Here is a 23,644-nt window from a genome sequence, read left to right as displayed (position 1 = left end):
CCTACATCTGTTGGACAGTTTATACCCAGAGGGTGCTACCCAAGGGCCCAGAGGGTGTGTAATGTAAATGTAAGAACCTGCCCTGTCCAGAAGGCTCATCTGTGTTACCGATGGCTCTCCACTGCTTCTCCCGACATTATGAACTGTGACCTGATAGGGACGATGGCAGTGGTCTAAAGGTGATTTTAATCTTCGCATATAAAATACTCTTAGAGATAGGGTCCTGCATAAATGAGTAGAAGATGAGGAAGGGGGCATTTATCTTTTTTCCCCTCTTCTTATTTCCTACCCTTTTAGCATTCTCTTTGCCGACATTGAGGGTTTTACCAGCCTGGCCTCCCAGTGCACAGCTCAGGAGCTGGTGATGACGCTGAATGAGCTCTTTGCCAGATTTGATAAACTCGCAGCCGTAAGTGGGCCTTCTTTGTGCTATCATTGGCATTCTTGCTCTTTTATTCCCCACTCCTCCACTTGCACCTGGCTGGATGACCTTGGGCCAGCAGTAGTTCTGATAAGAGCTGTTCTTGAAAAGAGCAGTTTCTTTCAGAGCTCTCTCAGCCCCACCTACCTCCCAGGGTGTCTGTTGTGGGGAGGGGGTGGGAAAGGAGTTTGTAAGCCGCTCTGAGACTCCTTTGGGTAGTGAAGGGTGGGGTATAAATTCAATCTCTTCTTCTCTTCTCTTTTACAATGGCAGCACACCATCGTGTTGCAGTCTTGGATTTCTGCAAAATGTTAACTGCCCTGTTAACGTCCCTGAAATAAAAATGCATATTTTCTCCCTGTCTTGTAGGAGAATCACTGTTTACGTATCAAAATCCTAGGTGACTGCTATTACTGCGTGTCTGGGTTACCCGAAGCAAGAGCGGACCATGCACACTGCTGTGTTGAAATGGGAATGGATATGATAGAGGCCATCTCGTAAGTACCACATTCCCCAGCAAGGGGGAATGAAGGAAAACAATTATGCGTGTGTGTTTGCAGGTAGTACTGCGTGTTGTAAATCATCAAGTTAGCAGTGACCAAATATTCAGGTGTAACGGGAGAGGGAAAGCTTTGAATGCTTGTGAAATAACAAAGGATGCATTAAGAAGGTTCCATTTGTAGGAGTGGCTGTATACTGAGTAAATGTGCCACCCCTACACTTAAGCATACAGCAAGGTACTTGTATTACTGTGGTCTTCTACCTGTCCCTTTTAAAGGATCAGAAGACAGCTGAGCTCTGGTGGTGAAGTCTTCCGCTTTCAGCACAGGGAATGGCTGGAGAATGTTGACTTGTGTTTTTTTAAGGAGTCACTGGGTACACTCCCCTTTTGGTGGTCAGACAGAGAACTGGGGAAGTTTTGTATAGACAGGCCCTTTGTATAATGCACTTTTCCACAGGCTGTGTAGTCCGGCATACATGAGAAAAGCCCATGTTTACTGCCCGCATGATGAAGCAACATTTGAGCAAGAGAAAGGTAATGAACAGCCCATGCTTGTAAGGCTTGTCCCCAGGCTCGTAGCTACACTGGGGCATTTGGGGGCCCAGCCCACCAAGTTTCTGCCAGGGGCCCCCCCATTCACCACCCCGGCCAGGCCCACCGACTTATTTCTCACGCTCACCCCCATCAGTGGCAGGGGCAAGCCTTGCACTGCCTTGCACCCTTTCTCCTCCCCGGCCTCTCTCTGTATGTCTCCTCGGCATATTTCCTTCATTTTTTTTGAATATATTTATTGGGTTTTATAAGCCTATATTGAACAATTATACAAATTCCTTGAAAAATTACATGCATACAAAATCCCCTAAGAGCATTTATCCTTTCTCACAACACAGAATATCTCAACCAAAACACCTACAATATATATTTTTGTTTTTTATCCTCCTCCTCCATATCAATTCTATGTTAAACGAAAAATCTTGATTTCATATACCCTTTAAGGCATTATTTACGGTCATTCAAAACTTTTTTAACATTTCATATCATGGTGTAAATCCTTGACAAGCTCCTATTCTTCTCCTTATGCAGTTCTAACTCCTATCCCATCAGCTGGTTTTCACCTTACAATCAATATAGGTACACAATTTAACATTACATTTTTATTACATTTTCCCCCCTTTTATCACCCTTTTTCTTATTCATTCAGTCCTTATCACTTACATTAATTTTAATTATTAATACTATTATAATTCATCCTCCAGCTAAGAGCTGCTAAATTCTCTTCCCTGTCTCTGAAGTCGGAAGTTAACCTATACTCCATATACACACTCTAAGCCATTGTCTGCTTTAATTTAGAACCTACTTATATTAATACCCTCTTTCTATCCAATATCAAAATATCAAATTATTACCCCAGTGCCACCGTGCATTTCAACTTAATCAAATTGTTCTATATCCCTAACATTTTCATCACCTTATCTCTTTACCATATATTTCCAAATCCTACTAAATTCCTGGCATATCAATATAAGCACTTAGATAAATATGTTATTAAGTCAATTAAATTTTCCAAAACATCTAATAACATATAATCCAGATTTACCAACCTCCTGTTAATACTTCTCCTATTACATTGATCATTTCCCTTCTTTGCTTATCATTTCATTATTTTTTAAAAATAACTTTAATACCTTTTAACTTTTTATACATAAATATTTCACTGTTCTCTTAATTCATTCATAACTTTTATAATTCATTTTATACAATCTTAACTAGTAATCCTATTACATAATCAAATTACACCCAAAATTAATTTTCTATCCCAATATTCATAATAATTTATACATAATTCACCCAACCTATTATTTCCCTCACCTTCCCTTAACCCCTTTGCCTCTAACAAAATCCATAAATAAGCAGGTTTCGGGTCTCTTTCCATCTTACACCAAAGTAGACTGATCTTTACTATTTTCTTTTATATAACTTGCTCTTCCTTTTAAGCATCCGCAGTCTGTTTTTCTTCCATAGCATGTCAATATGTCTGCGGTCTTTAGCAGTCCTTGGGTTTCCCTGCCTCTCTTCTGTATTTTCCATCCATTCTGTTTTCCTGATTTTATTGTCTCTCTTAAATTTCCACGCTCTTCTCTTCCTTCTTCTAATCCTTTTCTCTCTCTTTCCTTCCGTCTCCAAGCACTGCCTCTTTTCTTTTAACAGTTCCAATGGCAATATTGTCACTTCTACATAAACAGCCTTTTGTGCATTCTCCAAGTTTTCTTCCTTAACACCCTCTCCATTTTCATCTTGCCCATCCTCTGAAACCTCTTCCAGTACAACTTGTTCCTGCTGTTCCTAGTCCTCTGTCTCAATTTGTAAATTATACTTCTTCCTAATCTCAGCGCACGCCTCCTCACATCCCCTCTGCACACCCTCTTGCACTGCCTCTCTCACAGCTCTCAAAAACTGTTCAATTGTCATCTTTTCCATTTCCACATTCTCGTCACACATCTTTTCCTTCTTATCAACCCACGCTTCCATGTTCAAAGCCATAGTCACAAGTCTCTTCACCTTTAATCTCCTTCACCTCCTTACTGGAACCAACACAGTTTGAAAACACTTGCTTCTTCCCTTCCTTAAACAGCGCTGTTTTCCTTTGTCCCCCATTTTTCTCGGCCACTCTTCTTCTCATGTTGGAACGCATTTTTCGAGTTTTCCATCTTTCTCACCTCGTTCTGTTGACCCCTGAGCTTTAAACTTCTGTGTTGCCTGTCGAACTCCACAACTCCAGGTAATTAAAAACGGCTGGCGGCGTCTAAGAGAACCATGGCGGCCATGTTCTTCTCCCACTCTCTCACCAGGCTTCGGGACAGTCCTGGTCACCCCCCGCTTGCCGACCGCGGGAGGGGCCAGGAAAAAAGCCCAAACAAAGATGAAAGTGGGACGGGCGGCTCGTAGCTCACCGAGCGTCCACCCGTCGATGCGCCGTTAGCCGTCCTCGGCATACTTCCTTCAAATGGGAGATGTGGGGGGCCGAGCGCACGTCTGCACTCCCAAGCTGCGAAGCATTTAAAGGGAGCCTTTAAATGCTTTGGGGGAGAAGTGGGGGCTGTGTGCATGGGGGCTGTGTGTGAATTTCAGTGCCCCCCTTTAAAGGACCCCCAAATTTTAAAAAATCCTGGCTACAAGCCTGCTTATTCCCCTGTACATCTTAACAGGATTGCAGCCACAACTAGAGTCCCCCTGGCTGTCAAGATGTACCTGGGCTCTCCGTGTCCTTCTTCGTATACCTTGGAAAACCTGATCCCATGGAAGCACTGCTCTGATTACGGTTGCTAATTGCCCTAGAGAAAAATGTCCTGGCTCTTTATTAGAGGCTGATCAGGATATTATTTATCATGTGAAAAAGAAGAAGAAGAGATTGGATTTATACCCCGCCCTTCGCTACCCAAAGGTGTCTCAGAGCGGCTTACGAACTCCTTTTCCCTTCCCCTCCCCACAACAGACATTCTGTGAGGTAGGTGGGCCTGAGAGAACTCTTGACAGAAATGGCTCTTTTTGAAGGACAGCTCTTATCAGAGCTACGGCTTGGCCAAGGTCATCCAGCAGTTGCAAGTGGAGGAGTGGGGACTCAAACCCGGCTCTCCCAGATTAGAGTCCGCGCACTTAACCACTACCTCCATACTGCGAAAGGCTTCAGGTGCCCATTTCCACACATTGGGCCTCTGCTAAAGAGGCAGGGCATTTTCCTCCAGCCCTAGTTCTAAGCAATTTACTTAGGTGACAGCTGGTCACCAAAGCAAACAATAAACTTTGGTTTGTTATGGCTTGAACAGAGTCCTTACGTGTTCATTTGGTTTTTTGGTATTAAAAGATCAGGAGTGGCAGATAAATTCATTCTTAGTTAAGGGCCTCATTGCCCACTAGTGGTACTCTGCAAGGCTTAATCAGGTTCTTGTGTATGGTGGGTCTTGGGAACTGTGTAAGACACCCAGTGTGGATATGGAACAACACTATAATCCATATTATGTTGTTACGAATTTGTTTTGAGTAAGAAATATCTCCATGTGCTTTAAAAGCTTGTGGTTTTTAAACAATGGAAGTCGGTCAAAATATTGGGCAAAACCCTGAGAAAGTCAGGATACATTACAATTGAATGTAATTGCCATCATGTGGACATAGACGTAGGAGCTCGTGGGGTAGCCTTGAAGTGGCTGACCTCATTCCTCCAAGGTCGGGGACAGAAGGTGGTGCTAGGAGAGAGGGTGTCATCCAGGTACTCTTCAGTTTGTGGGCTTCCAAAGAGGACAGTCCTCTCCCCGGTGTTGTTTAACATCTATATATGCCCCCTCGCCCAAGTAGTGCAGAGTTTCAGGCTGGGATGTCACCAATATGCTGATGACGCCCAGCTTTATCTGTTGATGGGTGGGTGGCTGGATACCGCCCCTGCACACTTGGCTGAGGGGTTGGAGGCTGCGGTGGTGGGATGGTTGAAGCAGAGCCGGCTGAGACTGTGGGCGATTTCGCACTAGAGCTGCCTCGTGGTTGCCCCGACACTATTTGTCAATTTCACACCCGAGGCTGTGGGGTTGCATTTGACCTGCAGCTTCGCCCGATTTCCTCTGCAGTTTCGTGATCCTCAAAAACCAGGATCACGAAACTGCGGGGGAAATCAGGCGAAGCCGCGAGTCAAAATGCAGCCCCACAGCTTCGGGTGTGAAATTGACATATTTGTGTCGAGGCAAACGGCGGCACAAACGCGAGGCAGCTCTAGTGCGAAATCGCCCTGAATCCTTCTAAAACGGAGGTTCGGTGACTGGGCCATGGAGACTCGGGGTTGGGGTGCCAATTCCCAAGTCTTGACAGCCTGCCTTTGAGACCGGCACCAACTGTCAGGAGTTTGGATGTGATCCTGGATTCCTCCTTATCAATGGAGGCCCAGGTCACAACTGTTGCCAGACTGGCGTTCTTGCGATTGCACCACCTACCTGTCTTGCCCTGACCTAGCTACAGTAATCCATGCAATGGTAATATCCAGATTAGACTACTGTAAATTGCTCTACATGGGCCTACCTTTAAGGCTGACCCAGAAACTGGTACAGAATGCAGTGGCACGGGTTCTTACAGGGACCCCGCGCACAGCACATATCCATCCTGTGCTGCGCGAGCTTCACTGGCTTCTGGTGGATTACCAGATCAGATTCAAGGTTCTGGTGTTGTCTTGGACCCACGTGTTTTTGGGACCAACTCTCCTGATATACCCCCAGAAGAGCGTTGCACTCAGTAGATTAAAATCTACTGGTGGTCCCTGGCCTGAGGGATGTCCGGCTGTCCTCGACCAGAGTCAGGGCTTTTTCTGTCCTGGCTCCAACCTGGTGGAACTCTCTGCTGAATGACATCCATGCCCTGCGAGAGACAATGCAGTTCCCTCAGGGCCTGATTTGTCACACGAAACAACTGAAAATGTAGCCTCTTTTTTAAGTTCGGTAATCAAGGACCGTCTGCACAATGTATAGATGCATATGATTGATTCATTTCTCCTTGTTACCTATTTCTCCACTTTTGTTTCTTCCAGGAACCTAACATATGCCAATAAAGGTCTGTGTGTGTATGTGTATGTGACTGGGTGTGGTGCACAAGGTTGCTAAAAAACCTTCCTAAAACAAGGCAATATGCAGAAAACGAAAAAACTCAAGGCTCCAAGGTTATGTGGAAATTCAGTGTAACAGGATAGTGGCTTTACAAAGCTATTTAAACGTATGGGGAACAAGTTGGAACCTGGCCGGATCCCTTAGGTCAGAGGCCGAGGGGCTGAGCAGCAGCCCCCTTTAAAGACAGCGGATGAATACAAAGCTCTAGCAGACCACATCTGCCTTTCACTATCGTAGATCAGGAGAGTTCCTACTCATTTAAAATTTTTTCTCTTCTCCAGCCACATAAGTTAATCCCTTTTATCATTTGGGGTAGGCTTGCAAATGAAAATATCTCGAACTAGGATGGGGAACGGGCTTGGAGAGAAAAAATGTCCTGCCCCTTCAATAGAGGTTTAAATGGGATGTTATTTACCAGATAACATCAAAGACCCATTCCCACGCAGGATATTTTTTCTTCAGGTTCTTCAGAATGACTGTCCCTTTTTGTTACCGTGACCTTGACTGTTATCACTTCAATGGTGTGACCCTGCTGTATCTTACTCTTCCCAAATGGTGTCATATTATTCCAAGCAATTAGATACAACTAGGGTTACCAAGTACCTACCGATGCATCGGCGGGGGACACATGCTTCCCCGCCGGAACATTCTTGTGTGTAACACGGCCGTGTTGCACTATCCTGTCGCCCAGACGTGACGTAAGCGGGATCCCTGTATATAAAGGTGTTTGTTCCCTTATTGCCTCTTGCTATTTTATAATATCACATATTCCCCAATATTGATAAGAATAGAGCAATTTGGCTAACACATGAGTCTTTCCTGGTACCATCGAGTTTTCAGCCCCATTGCCAGAGCGTCGCCCGGCTACATGCCCACGGCATGTCTGGGTGACAGGATAGTGCAGTGCCTGTGTTCTCCCTGCGGGAATGTTCCTGCCAAGAACTACGTATACGTCCCCCGCCGATTTGCGGTAAGTACTTGGTAGCCCTAGATACAACACTTAGAAAAGGCTGTTGTGTCTGTGAGGAAAGTAGACTGGCTTTTGTGAGAAGGCTCCTTTTTGTTTTAAGGTGGCCGTTACCTGCCATAGGGCCTTAAAAACAGACTGAAAATAAGGTAACACAAGTGAGGTTTACTCCCATTGAGTGCCCAAGGAATTTAGACAAAAGGATAACAGGTTTTGATGCTGTCATCAACAACCCAGGTCCATTTGACTATATGCCTCAAAAACTACAAGTTTACACTCAAGATGGATGAAGACAGAAGTAACATTTCTGGAGCAGAGGTTCAATTTAGAAATTCAGCCCCAGCATACTAATCATTTTTCCTCCCCTTTGCAAGGTTAAACTTCCCATTAGAACTCTGCTAAATGCAGGGGTCATTTCTTGCGGGAGCGCACAGGAGCGGAGCTCTGGCAGTAAAGAGCCCAGGGGGCAGGCACATGCAACAAGCCCCACCTCCTGCTCCCAGCAGCCCTTAGTCAGAGCAAGAAGCAGCCAGGTAAGTTGCAGAGCCCCCCCCCGGGCCCCTGGCCTAAAACAGTCCAGTGGCACCTTTAAAACCAAGTTTTTTTCAGGTACAAGCTCTCCCTCCTCTGCGAGGACAGATCTGCACGTTCCCCCACCCCAATAGCTAGCAATCCAAAACAATCCAGTGGTGCCTGAGTGGTGGGTGTTGCCTTCTGACACACTTACGGTAATGTCAGGGGGTGTGGCATATGCTAATGAGCTCCTGTGCCTCTTTTTCTACAAAATGACCCCTGGCTAAATGGATAGGGTATTTTTTTTCTCCAGCCCTGTTGGTAACCCTACTTTTAAACATTGTTTAAAAATGGGACTACCTGCCTGAAGCTTAGGAGGAGGACTGAGAAGCTTGGGAGGGGGTAGCAAAACTCATGAATGAGTCAGCATTCAGTTTTTTGGTATGCAGCGTATGGTTAGTCAAATTGTGAAGTTGGGAGTCGCGCTGCGGCTTTTGACCCAACTGTGAGTCCATCCTCCCTCCCTCCCTCCCTTCTTTCCTAATATGTGGAATTGAACACCATATAGTTAATAGTGCCTCCTGTGATCACAGAGGCTGGGGCGGTTTGCATGTAATGGGAGTTCTGTAATGGGAGAAAGTATAATGTATAATTTTTAAATGAATACATATACAGAAAATCTCATATTTGGATTATAGGAACTGTTGAGATTTTAGCGATTCATTTTTATAGCATTTAGTGGGCACTAGCTAAAAATTTTAAATTTTAAATTAAAAGACGCCTGCTCCTTGGGAGGAAAGTGATGGCGAACCTAAACAGCATGATAAAAAGTAGAGACATCACCCTGCCAACAAAAGTCCGCATGGTCAAAGCAATGGTATTCCTAGTAGTCATGTATGGCTGCGAGAGTTGGACTATAAGGAAGGCCGAGCGCCGAAGAATAGATTCTTTTGAACTGTGGTGCTGGAGAAGACTCTTGAGAGTCCCTTGGACTGCAAGGAGATCAAATCAGTCAATCCTAAAAGAAATCAACCCTGACTGTTCCCTGGAAGGCCAGATAATGAAACTGAAGCTCAAATACTTTGACCACCCAATGAGAAGGGAGCACTCACTGGAGAAGACCCTGATGCTGGGAAAGATTGAAGACGGGGACGGCAAAGGATGAGATAGTTAGACAGTGTCATAGATGCAACGAACATGAAATTGAGCAAACTTCAGAGGACGGCGGAAGACCGGAAAGCCTGGCGGGATCTGGTCCATGGGGTCACGAAGAGTCGGACTCGACTGTGCGACTGAACAACAAAAAAGCTAAAATTTTAGTAATGCAGTGTGTTTGTTTAAGGAATGAGCATGCATTTTAAACTAAATTAGGGAAACTGGAGTAACTGTTCAAAGCCTGTGGACTGTTTACCTGATCTGAAATGTTATGGATAACTGATATTTAGCATTTATAACTATATATCACTGCCTGGAGAGAGAAATGTCCTGTTCCTTTAGCAGAGAGTAAGTAGGATGTTGCTTACCAGATGATGTTGCTTACCTCCATGCCGTGAAAAGCTTCAGCTGCCTATTTCTATACATGAAGCCTCTGCTAAACGGACAGGACATTTTCTCTCTCTCCAGGCTGTTGGCAGCATTATACAGGAAAGGGGCAGTACCAGGTAGTCAGGACAAATGATAGTACAGATATCAGTTGGTGACCAGGATGCAGTGATTTTTTACTCATTATTGGATCTGGCCTCTGCTCTCTGCTCTTTCCAGTGAACCCGAGCAGTCTTGTTCAAACACACGGATCATTTTCGTCTGTACCACAACCATCCCGGAAACTGCTTCGCTGTGTCTGTTCCCCACAACAGCCACAGTGTGTCCAGCGGCAGTAATCCAAAGCAAGCGTTTGGGGTCTTTCAAGGCCAAGAGTCGCCTCATGGCACCCTCCCTAATCCCTAGATATAATTTCCTTGCAAAATTGCTGCATTCCTCCAAGTCAACTTTTGCCCTAAAAGGCAAGATCCCACAAAGTGTTCCAATGATAATTTCGGGAGCAAACTCGGACATCTGAGAGCTCATTAGCATTGGAGCCTGCTGGGCGTAACTGGAGAGGACGGGTCTGATGTTTGACAGTAGCGGCTTGAGATTTCTTACTTCAGCCATTTTTTTTCTTTCTTTCACATGTGTATTATGTTTCATTTGTGGAACATTTGATGTTCGGTGCCATGCAGACGGATTGAGAGTTCTGAAATCATTTCCTTTTTCTCTTTGCAACGTGGTTATTATGCTTAATGAGGCACTGAGAGAGCGGGAAGGTTATGTCCAGGTTTGGTAGGGAAGCCAGAAACCAGCCCTCCCCCCTTTCCCCCCCCCCATGAGGTCTGAACTCTGAACTGACAGCAGCTCTGAAGGACACCTCCTTCCAACTATTTGTGCTGTTTGTAGAGACAACCTTGTCAAAGAACAGTACATTGTGTCTGCTTTATTTCACTGCAGTGTAACAATATTTGCAGGGCTGTATTTTATATGTTCACATCATCATTATTATTATTATTATTTTAGGAATTACATATTCTGCATTCAGATTTGTGTCTTCCCTCTTTTCCTTGCATACTTTCTCAGATTAGTGCGGGAAGTGACGGGCGTCAACGTGAATATGCGTGTTGGGATCCACAGCGGGAGAGTTCATTGTGGAGTCTTGGGCCTCAGGAAGTGGCAGTTTGACGTGTGGTCAAATGATGTTACGTTAGCCAATCACATGGAAGCAGGAGGCAAAGCGGGGTAAGAGGGTCCTACTCTCAGTGTCAGCATATCACAGTCCACCTGTTCATTCTGTTTTGCTCTGGAAATGTTGTATTGTTTCATGTTAGTAACCCCACCAATCATATATATGCATACAAGAAGCACGAAGGATGAGAACAGTATGAGAACAGTGTCCTACTAGGATCTTGGAGCTGTGGTGGCTCAAGTGGTTAAGACGCTGAACTGCAGGCTGTGGAAGGTCAGTAGTTCAGCAGTTCGAGACCCGGGTGCCGCATGACGGAGTGAGCTCCCGTCTCTGGTTCCAGCTCCTGCCAACCTAGCAGTTCGAAAGCAAGATATTGCAAGTAGATAAATAGGTACCACTTTGGTGGGAAGGTAACAGCGTTCCGTGCGCCTTGGTGTTTAGTCATGCCGGCCACATGACCACGGAAACATCTTTGGACAGCGCTGGCTCTTCGGCTTGGAAACGGAGATGAGCACCACAACCCTAGAGTCGGATTCGACTGGCTTTCGAGCAAGGGAACCTTTACCTTTTTACTAGGATCTTGGGGCTGCGGTGGCTCAAGTGGTTAAGACGCTGAACTGCAGACCGGAAGGTCGGTAGTTCAGCAGTTCGAGACCCGAGTGCTGCATGATAGAGTGAGATCCCATCTCTGGTTCCAGCTCCTGCCAACCTAGCAGTTTGAAAGCAAGAAATTGCAAGTAGATAAATAGGGACCGCTTCAGTGGGAATGTAACAGCGTTCCGTATGCCTCGGCATCTTCGGACAGCGCTGGCTCTTTGGCTTGGAAACGGAGATTTACTTTTACCTTACTAGGATCTTAGGAAGTCAGGTTCGAATTTCTAAAAGGCTAAAAGGTGGGGGGGCACTGGAGCTCATTGCTGGCATTTTGAAAACAGTGCTAAGCTCCTCCCCCTCCATGGATTGGCTGCCAGCAGAGCTTTTACAGGGAGACTGTGCTCGCAGCTACCAGGCTATATAACCTGAAAGGAAGAGCAGAGGAAGTCAGAGCTCTGGCTTAAAGGGGAAACTCCCAGTGGTCATGAGCCCCATGGAAGTCCCGTGAGTCACACTTGAAACAAGCATGATGTGTGGTAGCTCTCCAATAAAGTGGGAGCATGGTGTGTTCTACCCGGAGAAAAATCTCTGTCTGGAAATATTTTATTATTATTATTATTATAAATACAATACAGTTAAAACCACGTTGAAAACATGTAAAACACACAACTCTTATAAAAGGCCAGATGCCACAGTGGTTGATAGTACTGGGAGTAAGTTTCCCAGGGATCTGTACAATTTGGGATCTCAGGCTATAAAATAGGAGCCGACCCAAGCTGTAAATGGGGCCGACCCGGGGGGGGGGCGCCCGCTGCCTCAACTGAAACCCCGGTGGAAGAGCTCCGTCTTGCAGGCCCTGCGGAATTGTAATAAATCCCACAGGGCCCTGATCTCACTCGGGAGCTCATTCCAACAGGCAGGGGCCAGGGCTGAAAAGGCCCTGGCCCTGGTCGAGGCGCAAGTCGGACATCCCTGGGGCCGGGGACCACCAAAAGATGCTGATTGGTGGACCTCAGTGCTCTATGGGGCTCATCTGGGGAGAGGCGGTCTCAAAGGTATGCTGGCCCCTGGCCATAGAGGGCTTTAACACCTTGAAACGGATCCGGAATTCAATAGGCAGCCAGTGCAGGTTGTGCAGCACTGGGCGGATGTGCACCTGCACAGGCGTCACCGTCAACACCCACGCTGCTACATTCTGTACTAGCTGCGACTTCCGGAGCAGGGTCAAGGGTAGCCCCATGTAGAGAGAGTTACAATAATCCACTCTGGGAGTGACCATTGCATGGATAGCCCTAATAATATTAACAGTGAAGCAGGTTTAAGGCATTGCAAAAATAGTTGGGAGGATCAATAAATTGCTGACACTTTTAGATAAGTTGTAGATGATCCCAGTCTGTAATATTTCCCTTGTTCAATCTGTTTGTTCATTATTTGCTGTTTTTTAAGTTACCAATAATTTTCATGGTTTTGGTTGTCTTGTTTTCATTCAAGGCGGATCCACATAACAAAAGCTACATTGAACTATCTGAATGGTGACTATGAAGTGGAGCTTGGTTTTGGAGGGGAACGCAATGCTTATCTCAAGGAACATAGCATAGAGACCTTCCTCATTGTACAATGTAGCCAAAAAAGGGTAAGAGACATCCACCATGATAAATGTATATAAGCAATTGGAACAATGTCTATGAGTAACTGGGACCAAGTGCTTCCAGCAGAAAGCAGCAGTATGCAAAATTAACTAAAAAATGCCCAGACGCGTCCAGTAGTTTTTAGGCAGTCTTTTGCTCCGTTATATATTTTGTTGTAGAAAATAATGAGTACTAATACCCGTACAGTTCAGTATTTCTGTTTGTAAAACAGAGTTTTATAAGCTGTACCCAGAATTAAGTTTTGTTGGTCTTAAAGGTGCTACTGGAATTAAACTTTCTTCTGTTGCTTCAGAGCGACACGGCCCTGAATCCGTTCATAAAATTAGTGTTGCAGCAGTCTGTCTGCACCCATATAAAAGCCTACCTTGTCCCATGCTCATGAAAGTACCAAGAGGTGGATGAGCCAGTATGAGAAAGCCTTCCACCCCTCGCAACTTGTTTTCTAGAGAAATAAAGATGGGCAGAGTCCCAGTGCCTGCCTTTTGCTTCCATTCCTTCTTTGTGTTTTTTTCTTTCTTCATAAATTACTTTCTTGTGCATGATTTGTTTAATGAGGTATCCACTTGAACCTGTTTCAACAGTTTCCATAAAATCGCCATGTAATGGGTTCCTGCAGGGTTCATTTCGTTGAAAAAGAGCTGCAGGAGCTCATTAGCATACCTAATAAGCTATTAGCATAATAGCTCATTAGCATATGCCACGCCCCCTGACATCACCAGAAGTGATGTCAGAAGGGAAAGCAAAAGGGAGGAGGCATCTTCAAAAGCCTCCCCTCCCCTTCCCCAGCACTTTAAACCCCTTCTCTCTTCGCCCCCCCCCCCACTTTGGCAGGCCAGCTGGGGAAGGGGAGGCTTTTGAAGATCCCCCCCCCTTTTTGCTTCCCCAGCTGGCCTGCCAAGGGGAAGCGCAGAGAGAAGGGGTTTAAAGTTTAAACCCCTTCTCTCTCCATTCTATTCTAGGGGGCCATAGAATAGAATGGTGACTCCAGAGAGAAGAGGTTTAAAGTTTAAACCCCTTCTCTCTTCGCTTCCCCCCCCCAGCCCACCTTGGCAGGCTGGCTAGGAAAGGGGAGGCTTTTGAAGGTCCCCCCCCCTTTTGCTTTTCCAGCCGGCCTGCCAAGGCAGGCTGGGGGGGGGAACGAAGAGAGAAGGGATTTAAAGTTTAAATCCCTTCTCTCTGGAGTGGCGCTGCAGAAGTGGTGCAATCTCTCCATTCTATTCCATGGGGCCATAGAATACAATGGAGAGATAGTGCCGTTGCTGTGGCGCGACTCTAGACTGAAGGAGCTTGGGCGCAGGGAGTTGGGAGCAGGGCTTGCCACCACTGGGGCTGCCGGAGCAGTGCTCCAGCGCGCTCCGGCCCCAAATGACCCCTGGGTTCCTGTGAGTTGTATCTAAGTTCCTGTTATTTATACAAAAGCATATAGTCATAGTAGAGGGTATTCCTTGCATGGAGACTAAGGCTGGCCATGTAATCTTTATGGGCCAATAACATGACTTTCAGTTATTATTATTTTTTAGATTTTTTAATTGCCCTATCCCAGCTTATGCCGGGCTCTGGGTGATGTGCAGGACAAAGTGTCACAAAATACTAATGTAGAATAACATATTCTCTATGTAGGGTATTTTAGAATTTTGTCCTGCTGGCTTTGGGGTTAGGGAGCCTGAGAGTTTCCTTGTGTGATAGCAGTTATAGTGTAGTGGAACAGAGATGCTGATGATGGCCTTTAAGTCAGAAATGTCTCACAGCAACTCCTAGGAGGGTGAGTTAATTGTTTTCCAAACGGTGTTCCAGAAATCCATCCAGCTGAACAAACAAAATGACTTGCATGTGATCCTTTTATAAAGCATTATCATCTATTTTGGTTTTCATGAGTTTCAGTCCAGTGAGTCCAGTTCATATGGACTTACAGCTGTGATATTGCTATTTAAAAAAAATGAGTCTGGAATGAACCACATAGTGAAACTGGAAAGGTGAAGTCCGCATTAGATTTGCCACAGCTATAGCAGGTCACTCAGAAATCACAAGTACTGAGCAACCTGTCTCCAAGTTAGCACAGCAAAGCTGAGGACTTTGATTGAAAGGAAACCCAAAGGTACCCAGAGGAAGAAAAACCAGAGACAGATAAATGCTAATTGGATCTCTACCTACGGCACTGTCTGCTTTCCCCTACTCTGCATGCAATCTATTCCTATGCAGTACTTGCCATATGTATTTTCTTTGCTTTGTGTTGTTGAACCATATAGGTGGTCAGTAAGTAATTCAGATACTTATGTGCTAGCAGGTATAGCTAAATTACTTTGGCCCTGGTCCACAGTAACACATTCATATGAAAAACAAAAGGACCAGTATCAATGGACAAAATATTTCTGAGACTATACCATAGGTTTCCCGTCCAAAAACTGTTTCACCACTTTAGAAGTTGGCCTTTAAATCATTTAGATGTTGCAGAAGAAACAGACTACCTGAACACAGTGACCTGCATAATTCTTTTGGCATTAAAGTAGACAAGTGCAGATTTTTCTCTAAGAGGTGCTTTAATTAGTCCTTTTTAAATGCTTAAAAATAACTATTGTGCAGTCTACTTATTATCAGTAGCTATGAGTCCAAGGAAAGCCTGGTTGTCACTTCTAAACATATAATAATCGGAATCCGGGTCCTTGACGTGGAAGGTGATTAACACCAGTGGAGTTTACTGTTAATTTAAAGTGGCGTAAAATACTGCCGTTTCTAATGGCTTAATTTTTATATTGGATACAATGTGCTGGTAGAGAGGAGCACACTGCATTTTTTCCAAGAGGATGATGACCTCGTTTGTCAGCAACTGAAGCTGAAAGAGTTTCTGCCAACAAGTTTTACAACTGACGGCAAAGTTGGCTTGTTTGCAGAAAGTGCTTTATTTAGCATAAGCAGTTTGGCCCACAGAAGTGAACGAAGCCCTTTTCCCATGACATTTTTTATCTAGTACAAGCTGTAGCAGACCCAGATCAGTTCATTATGACCTCAGTTGTGCAGAACTGCAAGAGCCCTCTTTATTTGCATTGTTTACGTGCCACATCATTACATGCACAAAATCAACCAATAAAAGCAATCACAGCCAGCTAGTTAAAACTAACTGCAATATAGCAGTAAAAATAAAAGTTAAACATTTATTTTTAAATTCAATTTAGTAACAGATAAAAAAGCAGGATATAAATATAAAATTAATTTAAGAAAAAGAAGAGATTGGATTTATACCCCCCCCCTTCACTCAGAGTCTCAGAGCGGCTTACAATCTCCTTCCCTTCCTCTCCAGACAACAGACACCCCGTGAGGTAGGTGGGGCTGAGAGAGCTCTGAGAGAACTACTCTTGAGAGAACAGCTCTGAGAGAACTTGTGACTGACCAAAGGTCACCCAGCAGCTGCATGTGGAGGAGTGGGGAATTAAACCCAGTTCTCCAGTTTAAAGTCCGCCACTCTTAACCACTACACCAAACTGCCTCTTATGTAACAGAGGCAGTAGACATCTAGTGTATTGAAATGAACCCCCATGAAGCTGCCTTATACTTGCCTTATACCGATGATATATCCAGGTTAGTACTGTCTAGGCTGGCTGGCAGCAGCTATCCAAGATCTCATGCAGAGGTTTTTAACATTGCCAAATACCTGAACCTTTTAACTGGAGGTGCTGGGTTTGAACCTAGAATCTTCTCATGCAAAGCAAGTGCTCTTCTATGGTTCCATGGGTCCTCTCATAACAATGGAGGCTAGTTCCACAGGTGACATGCCCAGGGGTCATTTCTTAGAAAAAGATGTTCAGGCACTCATTAGCATAACTTAGCATCACCGGAAGTGTGTCAGAAGGCAACACCCACCGCTCAGGATCCACTGGACTGTTTTGGATGGCTAGCTATTGGGGGGGGGGGGACGTGCAGATCTGTCCTCACAGAGGCGGGAGAGCTTGTACCTGAATAAAACTTGGTCTTAAAGGTGCTGCTGGACTGTTTTGGACCGGGGGGGGGGCAGGAGGAGCTCTGCAACTTACCTGGCTGCTTCTTGCTCTGACTTAGGGCTGCTGGGAGCAAAGGGTGGGGCTTGTTGCATGTGCCCCCCCCCTGGGCTCTTTACTGCCGGAGCTCCGCTCCTGTGCGCTCCTGCAGGAAATGGATGTGCCTCTACAAAAACCACCTCTCCCCATATCACCTGTTTCACCATTTAAGATATTCATGTATATGAAGTCAGCTTGTCATCTTCTAAGAGGTATTTCCTCTGATAGCCCAGAGCGATCTCCAAATCAAGGTTCTCCTTGTCTGTAGAAAGGAATGTGAGACCTATTTCAGTAGGCTTTTGGAGCTTGCAGCACAAATAGGATAGGCAGTCTCTCCAAAATAATGAAAAACATCTAAACAACTTTCTCCCTCCCCCAGAAAATAAACCCAAATTAACTTGATAATAAACATAAGACCTCTTTAATGATAGTAGCACTTGGGTGATAAATCAGTTTAATTGTTCAGTTTGCCTTTGTACAAGTACCATTTATTTCTGGGTACTAAATATGGTCCAGCTGAACTATTTTCTCTCCATTTTCTTGATTATTTCCCTGGAATTCTAAAAGGGTTTATTATTATTTTTAGTTTGCTTAGAAATAGAGAGATGAGAATGTTTTTATTTTAAATTAATGTGTGATGCCCCTTGAACATTTTGAATCAAGATTTTATTTATTATTTATTTGTTGAAGAGATTTCTAGGCCACCTCATCGGAGTTGTGCTCAAAGCATCTTACAGCTAAAATAATAAGTTAACACTATAAAAATAATGAGCTGCTAAAACAAACCATTATAAAGTAGTCCGGGAATATAAATAGCATAAAATCCATAAAACAAACCTCAGACTAGAATGTGTGTGGGTAAAAAGATATGTATTGGCCTGGGCACCTGAAATACAGGAAGGTAGGCACTAGGCAAACCTCACGGGGCGGGCCTTCCTAGGTGAGGGGCCACTACAGAAAATATGCTGTTTTAGTCACCAACCGCCCAGGGTTGCCAGTCACCCAGTAATGAAATTAACAAAACCGGGTTTGTGGTGAATTAAACTGCAAAAGATCAACATTCATCACGATGAGTAAAACCTTAATGTATTTTGCCAAAAGTTATACATGTATCCAGCTACATACATTACTTAAACAATTCTGCTTTTCAGGTTTTTATCATATATTTACCATACATTTGAGGATCTTGCAATTATATAACTTATTTTCTAGCTGAAATCTTTCTAACTGAAATCCTCAACCGTAATAAATTGAACACCATATATATGGGGTATCTTTACAATCCAGGATTCTAATACACTGTGGTTAAAAAGTAAAGGTAAAGGTTCCCTCGCTCGAAAGCCAGTCGAATCCGACTCTAGGGTTGCGGTGCTCATCTCCGTTTCCAAGCCGAAGAGCCAGCGCTGTCCGAAGACGTTTCCGTGGTCATGTGGCTGGCATGACTAAACACCAAGGCACATGGAATGCTGTTACCTTCCCACCGAAGTGGTCCCTATTTATCTACTTGCAATTTCTTGCTTTCGAACTGCTAGGTTGGCAGGAGCTGGAACTAGAGACAGGAGCTCACTCCGTCATGCGGCACCCGGGTCTCGAACTGCTGAACTACTGACCTTTCACGGCCTGCAGTTCAGCGTCTTTAACCACTCTATTAAATTGTACACAAATTCTTGAGAATGAATTCTCACTAACAATAAATTCTGCGAAGTGATACTTCAACATGCCTCAGCTGTACACCGATCAAAATATATTCATAAAGAATCCAGTGACCCAACAATGTTCTATGACAGGCAGCCAATGTAGTTCAGCCACTGAATATTCTATGAATATTCTATGTTCTATGAACATTGAATCTTGTATGACAGGCAGGCAATGTAGATCAGCCACTGAATATTCTATGGATATTCTATGTTCTATGAATACTGACTGTTCTATGACAGGCAGCCAATGTAGTTCAGCCACTGAATATTCTATGAATATTCTATGTTCTATGAACATTGAATCTTGTATGACAGGCAGGCAATGTAGATCAGCCACTGAATATTCTATGAATATTCTATGTTCCAAAAGAGTCCAGTGGAGCCTGAGCGGTGGGTGTTGCCTTCTGACACACTTCCGGTGATGTCAGGGGGTTTGTCATATGTTAATGAGTTATGCTAATGAGGTATGCTAATGAGCTCCTGCGCCTCTTTTTCTAGGAAATGACCCCTGGATACATGTATAACTTTTCGCAAAATACATTAAGGTTTTACTCATCATGGTGAGTGTTGTTTTTTGCACTTACCTAGTAATGGCACAAGACCTCCTGGTGATACTTCCTGTGGAATGGCAGGGAGAGGAACGGGGGAAGGACAATACCTAGAAGTTTTTTCCTATTTCATCATAAGAAATGATGTCACAACACTCTAGGAAATTCTCTATGGTAAAACCTGTTGTGAAACAGGAAGTGATGTCTTGATACTAGGAATGGTGGTGATTTCCAAAAAATAGCAGGTCCCAATTATTATGAGCTGAGATCAAGGTAGCTCTTAAACAAGTGATTTCTTTCTTCAGCTCATAACTTAACACAAGACAACATTCAACAGAACCTTCTAACTCTTAAACTTTTTGAACTGGCAAAGCCACACCTCTAGAACAGATAATGACCAATAAAATTGCATCGCTTAGGACCAATGGAATTAGTTCCTGCCGAAAGTCAATGTCTCTTCGGATTGGCCTATTTGCAGCATTGGCCAATCCGGTCTCGCATTTCAGCATACTAGGGCTTCTATAGAGCTGTAAGCCCAGTTCCTAACTTCACATAATAACGGAATACATAACACCAATGCTCCTGGGGTTGCCACTAGAGGGCTCACATCCCTACACCAGCCTCAAGTGGGGGCCACAGAGAGTAAGGATCCCAAGTCCCCCCGGGGGGTGGGGAAACCCCCACCCCAGAGGTCTGGATCAGGCCCCAGGGGGAACTCCACCCCAACGTGCGTGTCACCCGGAAGTGACGCAGGCACGCCGGGCACGCTGGGGGCGGGGCCATGGCCAAACAAGGGAAAACCAGCCAGAAGCCCCCCGCTCCCGGCGAAGATACATTTCGCAACCCTAACAGAGAGCAGGGATTGAGAGGCAGATCTTAACTGGCAGGCTGGACAGCACAGAAGGAAATGGTCCTTCAGGTATCCTGTCCCCCAAGCCATTTGGGGCCTCAGATGTACGAACTAGCACTGTGAATTATGCCCAGAAACAGATAGGTAGTCAGTGCAGATCTTTCAGCACAGGGGTGATACAATCACCAGAATAACCAGCTCTTGACAATAGGCCGGCCACTGCATTTTAGATCAACGGAAGTTTCCAGGCTGTTTTCCAAGGCAGCCCTACAGAGTGTGCATTGCATTAATCTCACCTGGTTGTGATCAGAGCATGGATCACTGTGGCCAGATCATGCTCAGACTAAAGGCATGTTTTATTTATTTATTTATTTATTTATTTATTTAATATCCTGCCCTCCCCGCCGGAGCAGGCTCAGGGCGGCTTACATAGTATTATAACAAGATAAAACAATTAATTAAATAAAATTGCAATAAAATAGGTTTAAAACAATACATAGAGTGCTAGCGCAACATAACGATGTGAGCATGGGTGGAGGGAGGGATGCACTGCAGCACAGATGCAGAGTTGGTATGGGCATTATCTGATGCTCTGCTATTCACATTATAGCACTCCTCCACTACATTCGTCTCCTTCCTTTCTGTGCTTCACCAGCAGCTATGAATGTGCCTTATACTGCCTCAAAACAATGGTCTGTTCAGCTCAGAATAATCTACTCTTTACTAGTACTTTACTAGTAGCCAGTTTGGTGTAGTGGTTAAGTGCGTGGACTCTAATCTAGGAGAACCGGGTTTTATTCCCCACTCCTCCATTTGCACCTGGCTGGATGACCTTGGGCAAGCCGTAGTTCTGATAAGAGCTGTTCTTGAAAAAAGAGCCATTTCTTTCAAGAGCTCTCTTAACCCCACCAACCTCACAGGGTGTTTGTGGTGGGGAGGGGAAGGGAAAGGAGTTTGTAAGCCGCTCTGAGACACCTTTGGGTAGTGAAGGGCGGGGTATAAATCCAATCTCTTCTCTTTAAGAGCCAGTTTGGTGTAGTGGTTAAGTGTGCGGACTCTAATCTGGGAGAACCGGGTTTGATTCCCCACTCTTCCACTTGCACCTGGCTGGATGACTTTGGGCAAGCTGTAGTTCTGATAAGAGCTGTTCTTAAAAAAGAGCAGTTTCTGTTAGAGCTCTCTCAGCCCCACCCACCTCACAGGGTGTCTGTTGTGGGGAGGGGAAGGGAAAGGAGTTTGTAAGCCGCTCTGAGACACCTTGGGGTAGTGAAGGGCGGGGTATAAATCCAATCTCTTCTCTTCTTCTTCTCCTAATCTGTTGGATGTCAAGCAGAGAAATATCTTGCTGACTCTATGAGAGCCTATGGGTGGAGATGCCAGGGACTGAACCTAGGAATTTCTTTCTCAAAGTACATGTTCTGTGACTGACCAAGGCAGCCAGTGTGGTTCAGCCACTGAATAGAGCCCCAGCTGCTGAGCAGTATGTCCCTGTAGATTCACCAATATGTTTATTCTGCTTTTTTGGAAGAATTTGCTGCTAGCGTTCATGCATAGGGAATAATTGTGCCTCCCGGCCTGCCCACGCACAATGAAAGAAGCACCAGAATAATGTGGCAAGATCAGCTGCTGAAGACTGATTCCCTTTTTTTAGCAAGGACAGGGCTTTTCTTGTCATATGAATGTGGTGTCATGTTACTGGTTGTCACTTGTTGGCAATTAAGTGGCTGTGCTGCTACCTGGGGTGTGAAAGGTGGGTTCCAAGTCTGGAAGGGTCTGAGGTCATTAAATTCCTGGTATTGTAGGACAGGAATGGACCTGTAGAACATTGTAGAACAATGGAGCTGCGGTGGCTCAAGTGGTTAAGACGCTGAACTGCAGGCTGGAAGGTCGGTAGTTCAGCAGTTTGAGACCCGAGTGCCACATGACGGAGTGAGCTCCCATCTCTGGTTCCAGCTCCTGTCAACCTAGCAGTTCGAAAGCAAGAAATTGCAAGTAGATAAATAGGTACCACTTCGGTGGGAAGGTAACAGCGTTCCGTGTGCCTCGATGTTTAGTCATGCCGGCCACATGACCACGGAAACGTCTTCGGACAGCGCTGGCTCTTTGGCTTAAATAATTTTTGTACATTGTTCTTTGTATCTCAGCAAAGTGATTCATCACTGGAGAAAACTCTTTGCATGGCATCTCTTATCTCTTGATATGGAAGTAGTTATAATGTAATGAAATACCTTTCCTTTTATAAGCTGTAGGCTAGATTTATGGCTGCTTTTTAGACTGTTACTGGTCGCAAAAACTCCTAGTGAGGCCATAGTAAAAATTTATGGACAACATCAAATTTATTGTTCAAGGCAATAAATAATTGGTTACGGATTACTTATTAGCTCTCGCTTCCTTTTTTTGGCTTCTAATGAGATCTATTTTTAGAATCTGTAGATATGAAATTAGTGTCAGATTAAAGGGCAGAAATAGAAAGAGATATGAAAGAAATCACGGTAGCTTTTAAGAAAAGGGGGGGCAACCAAATATATAACTAAAGTGACTTCATATTATTGTATTATTAGAAGCATTTAAACATCCCTTTTGGTGGCTGCCCAATGTTTCCTTAGCATTCTGGCACAAAGAAGGTCACATTTTGAGCTCTTATAGATTAAACAATGGTTCTTTTATTCATAAAAGAGAACGGCATGACTGTCATGAGGTTTCACTATCCTTCGCTGATCTTTCTGTGATTTGACCCTTGTTTAGGCTTTATATTTTGTTGTGGCCATGTTCAGCTATGTATATTTTATACATGATGACTGTTTTTGTTGCTGAGAACTGTAGTCTGTAAACAGTTGTACTAATTGGACTATGGCCATGTATGGGCCATCTCTAAAACAGTGAATCACAAAGCTGAGATCATGCTATATAATACTTTTAGTTAATTCCTAGAAGACTGATGGGGCCCCCATGGTTGGAGCAGGTGGGAGGCACAGCCGCTTTCACAGCCTTGAGTCCACTTTAGACCCAAACCTAAACCGGCATGCAACAACATCTGTAGATGTGGTGGAGCCAAGCCCTGAGTCCTCCCCTGACACCTAAACACAAACCAGTGTGAAATGATGTGGTGGATGGAAGTCCTGAGAATGAAGTGAATGTAGTGGGTCGAAAGCCCTGAGACAGAAGGAGACGTGGTGTCTCAAAAGCCCTGAGGAGGAAGTTGAAGTGGTGTCTCGAAAGCCCTGAGTCCACCCCTGACACCCAAATCCCAAAGCGTGCAATAACATATGTTGGCAGCTGTAAGCCCTAGGAAGGAAGTGGGTGTGGTGAGTAGCTCAGAAGCACTTAGAAAGAAGTAGACATGATGGCTCGAAGCCCTGAGAAGGAAGTAGATGTGGTGGGTCAGAGCCCTGAACTGAAGTAGACATGATGGCTCAAAAGCCCTAAGAAGGAAGTCAATGTGGTGTCTCGAAAGCCCTGAGTCCACCTCAACACCCAAACCCCAAAGCATGACCACCCCCACCAAGGGCTTAAACATGCA

At 44.7% G+C, this 23,644-nt stretch overlaps 1 protein-coding gene across 1 annotated transcript in view; it reads left to right on the top strand.

Moving 5' to 3' along the window:
- The window catches only part of LOC107113906 (adenylate cyclase type 5-like), a 368,311-nt gene that overhangs the window by 282,361 nt on the left and 62,306 nt on the right, over positions 1-23,644 (top strand). Inside the window, exons 4-7 of the mRNA XM_015415309.1 lie at positions 298-409; positions 791-918; positions 10,653-10,811; positions 12,844-12,985. Coding sequence (XP_015270795.1) covers positions 298-409; positions 791-918; positions 10,653-10,811; positions 12,844-12,985 — 541 coding nt within the window. The remainder of the gene's footprint in view (positions 1-297; positions 410-790; positions 919-10,652; positions 10,812-12,843; positions 12,986-23,644) is intronic.

Source organism: Gekko japonicus, unplaced genomic scaffold (genome assembly GCF_001447785.1).
Source record: "Gekko japonicus isolate JY-2015 unplaced genomic scaffold, Gekko_japonicus_V1.1 scaffold539, whole genome shotgun sequence".
NCBI classification, from domain to species: Eukaryota; Metazoa; Chordata; class Lepidosauria; order Squamata; family Gekkonidae; genus Gekko; species Gekko japonicus.
Note: the sequence above shows the minus strand (reverse complement) of the source record. Positions and strands in the feature narration are given on the sequence as shown.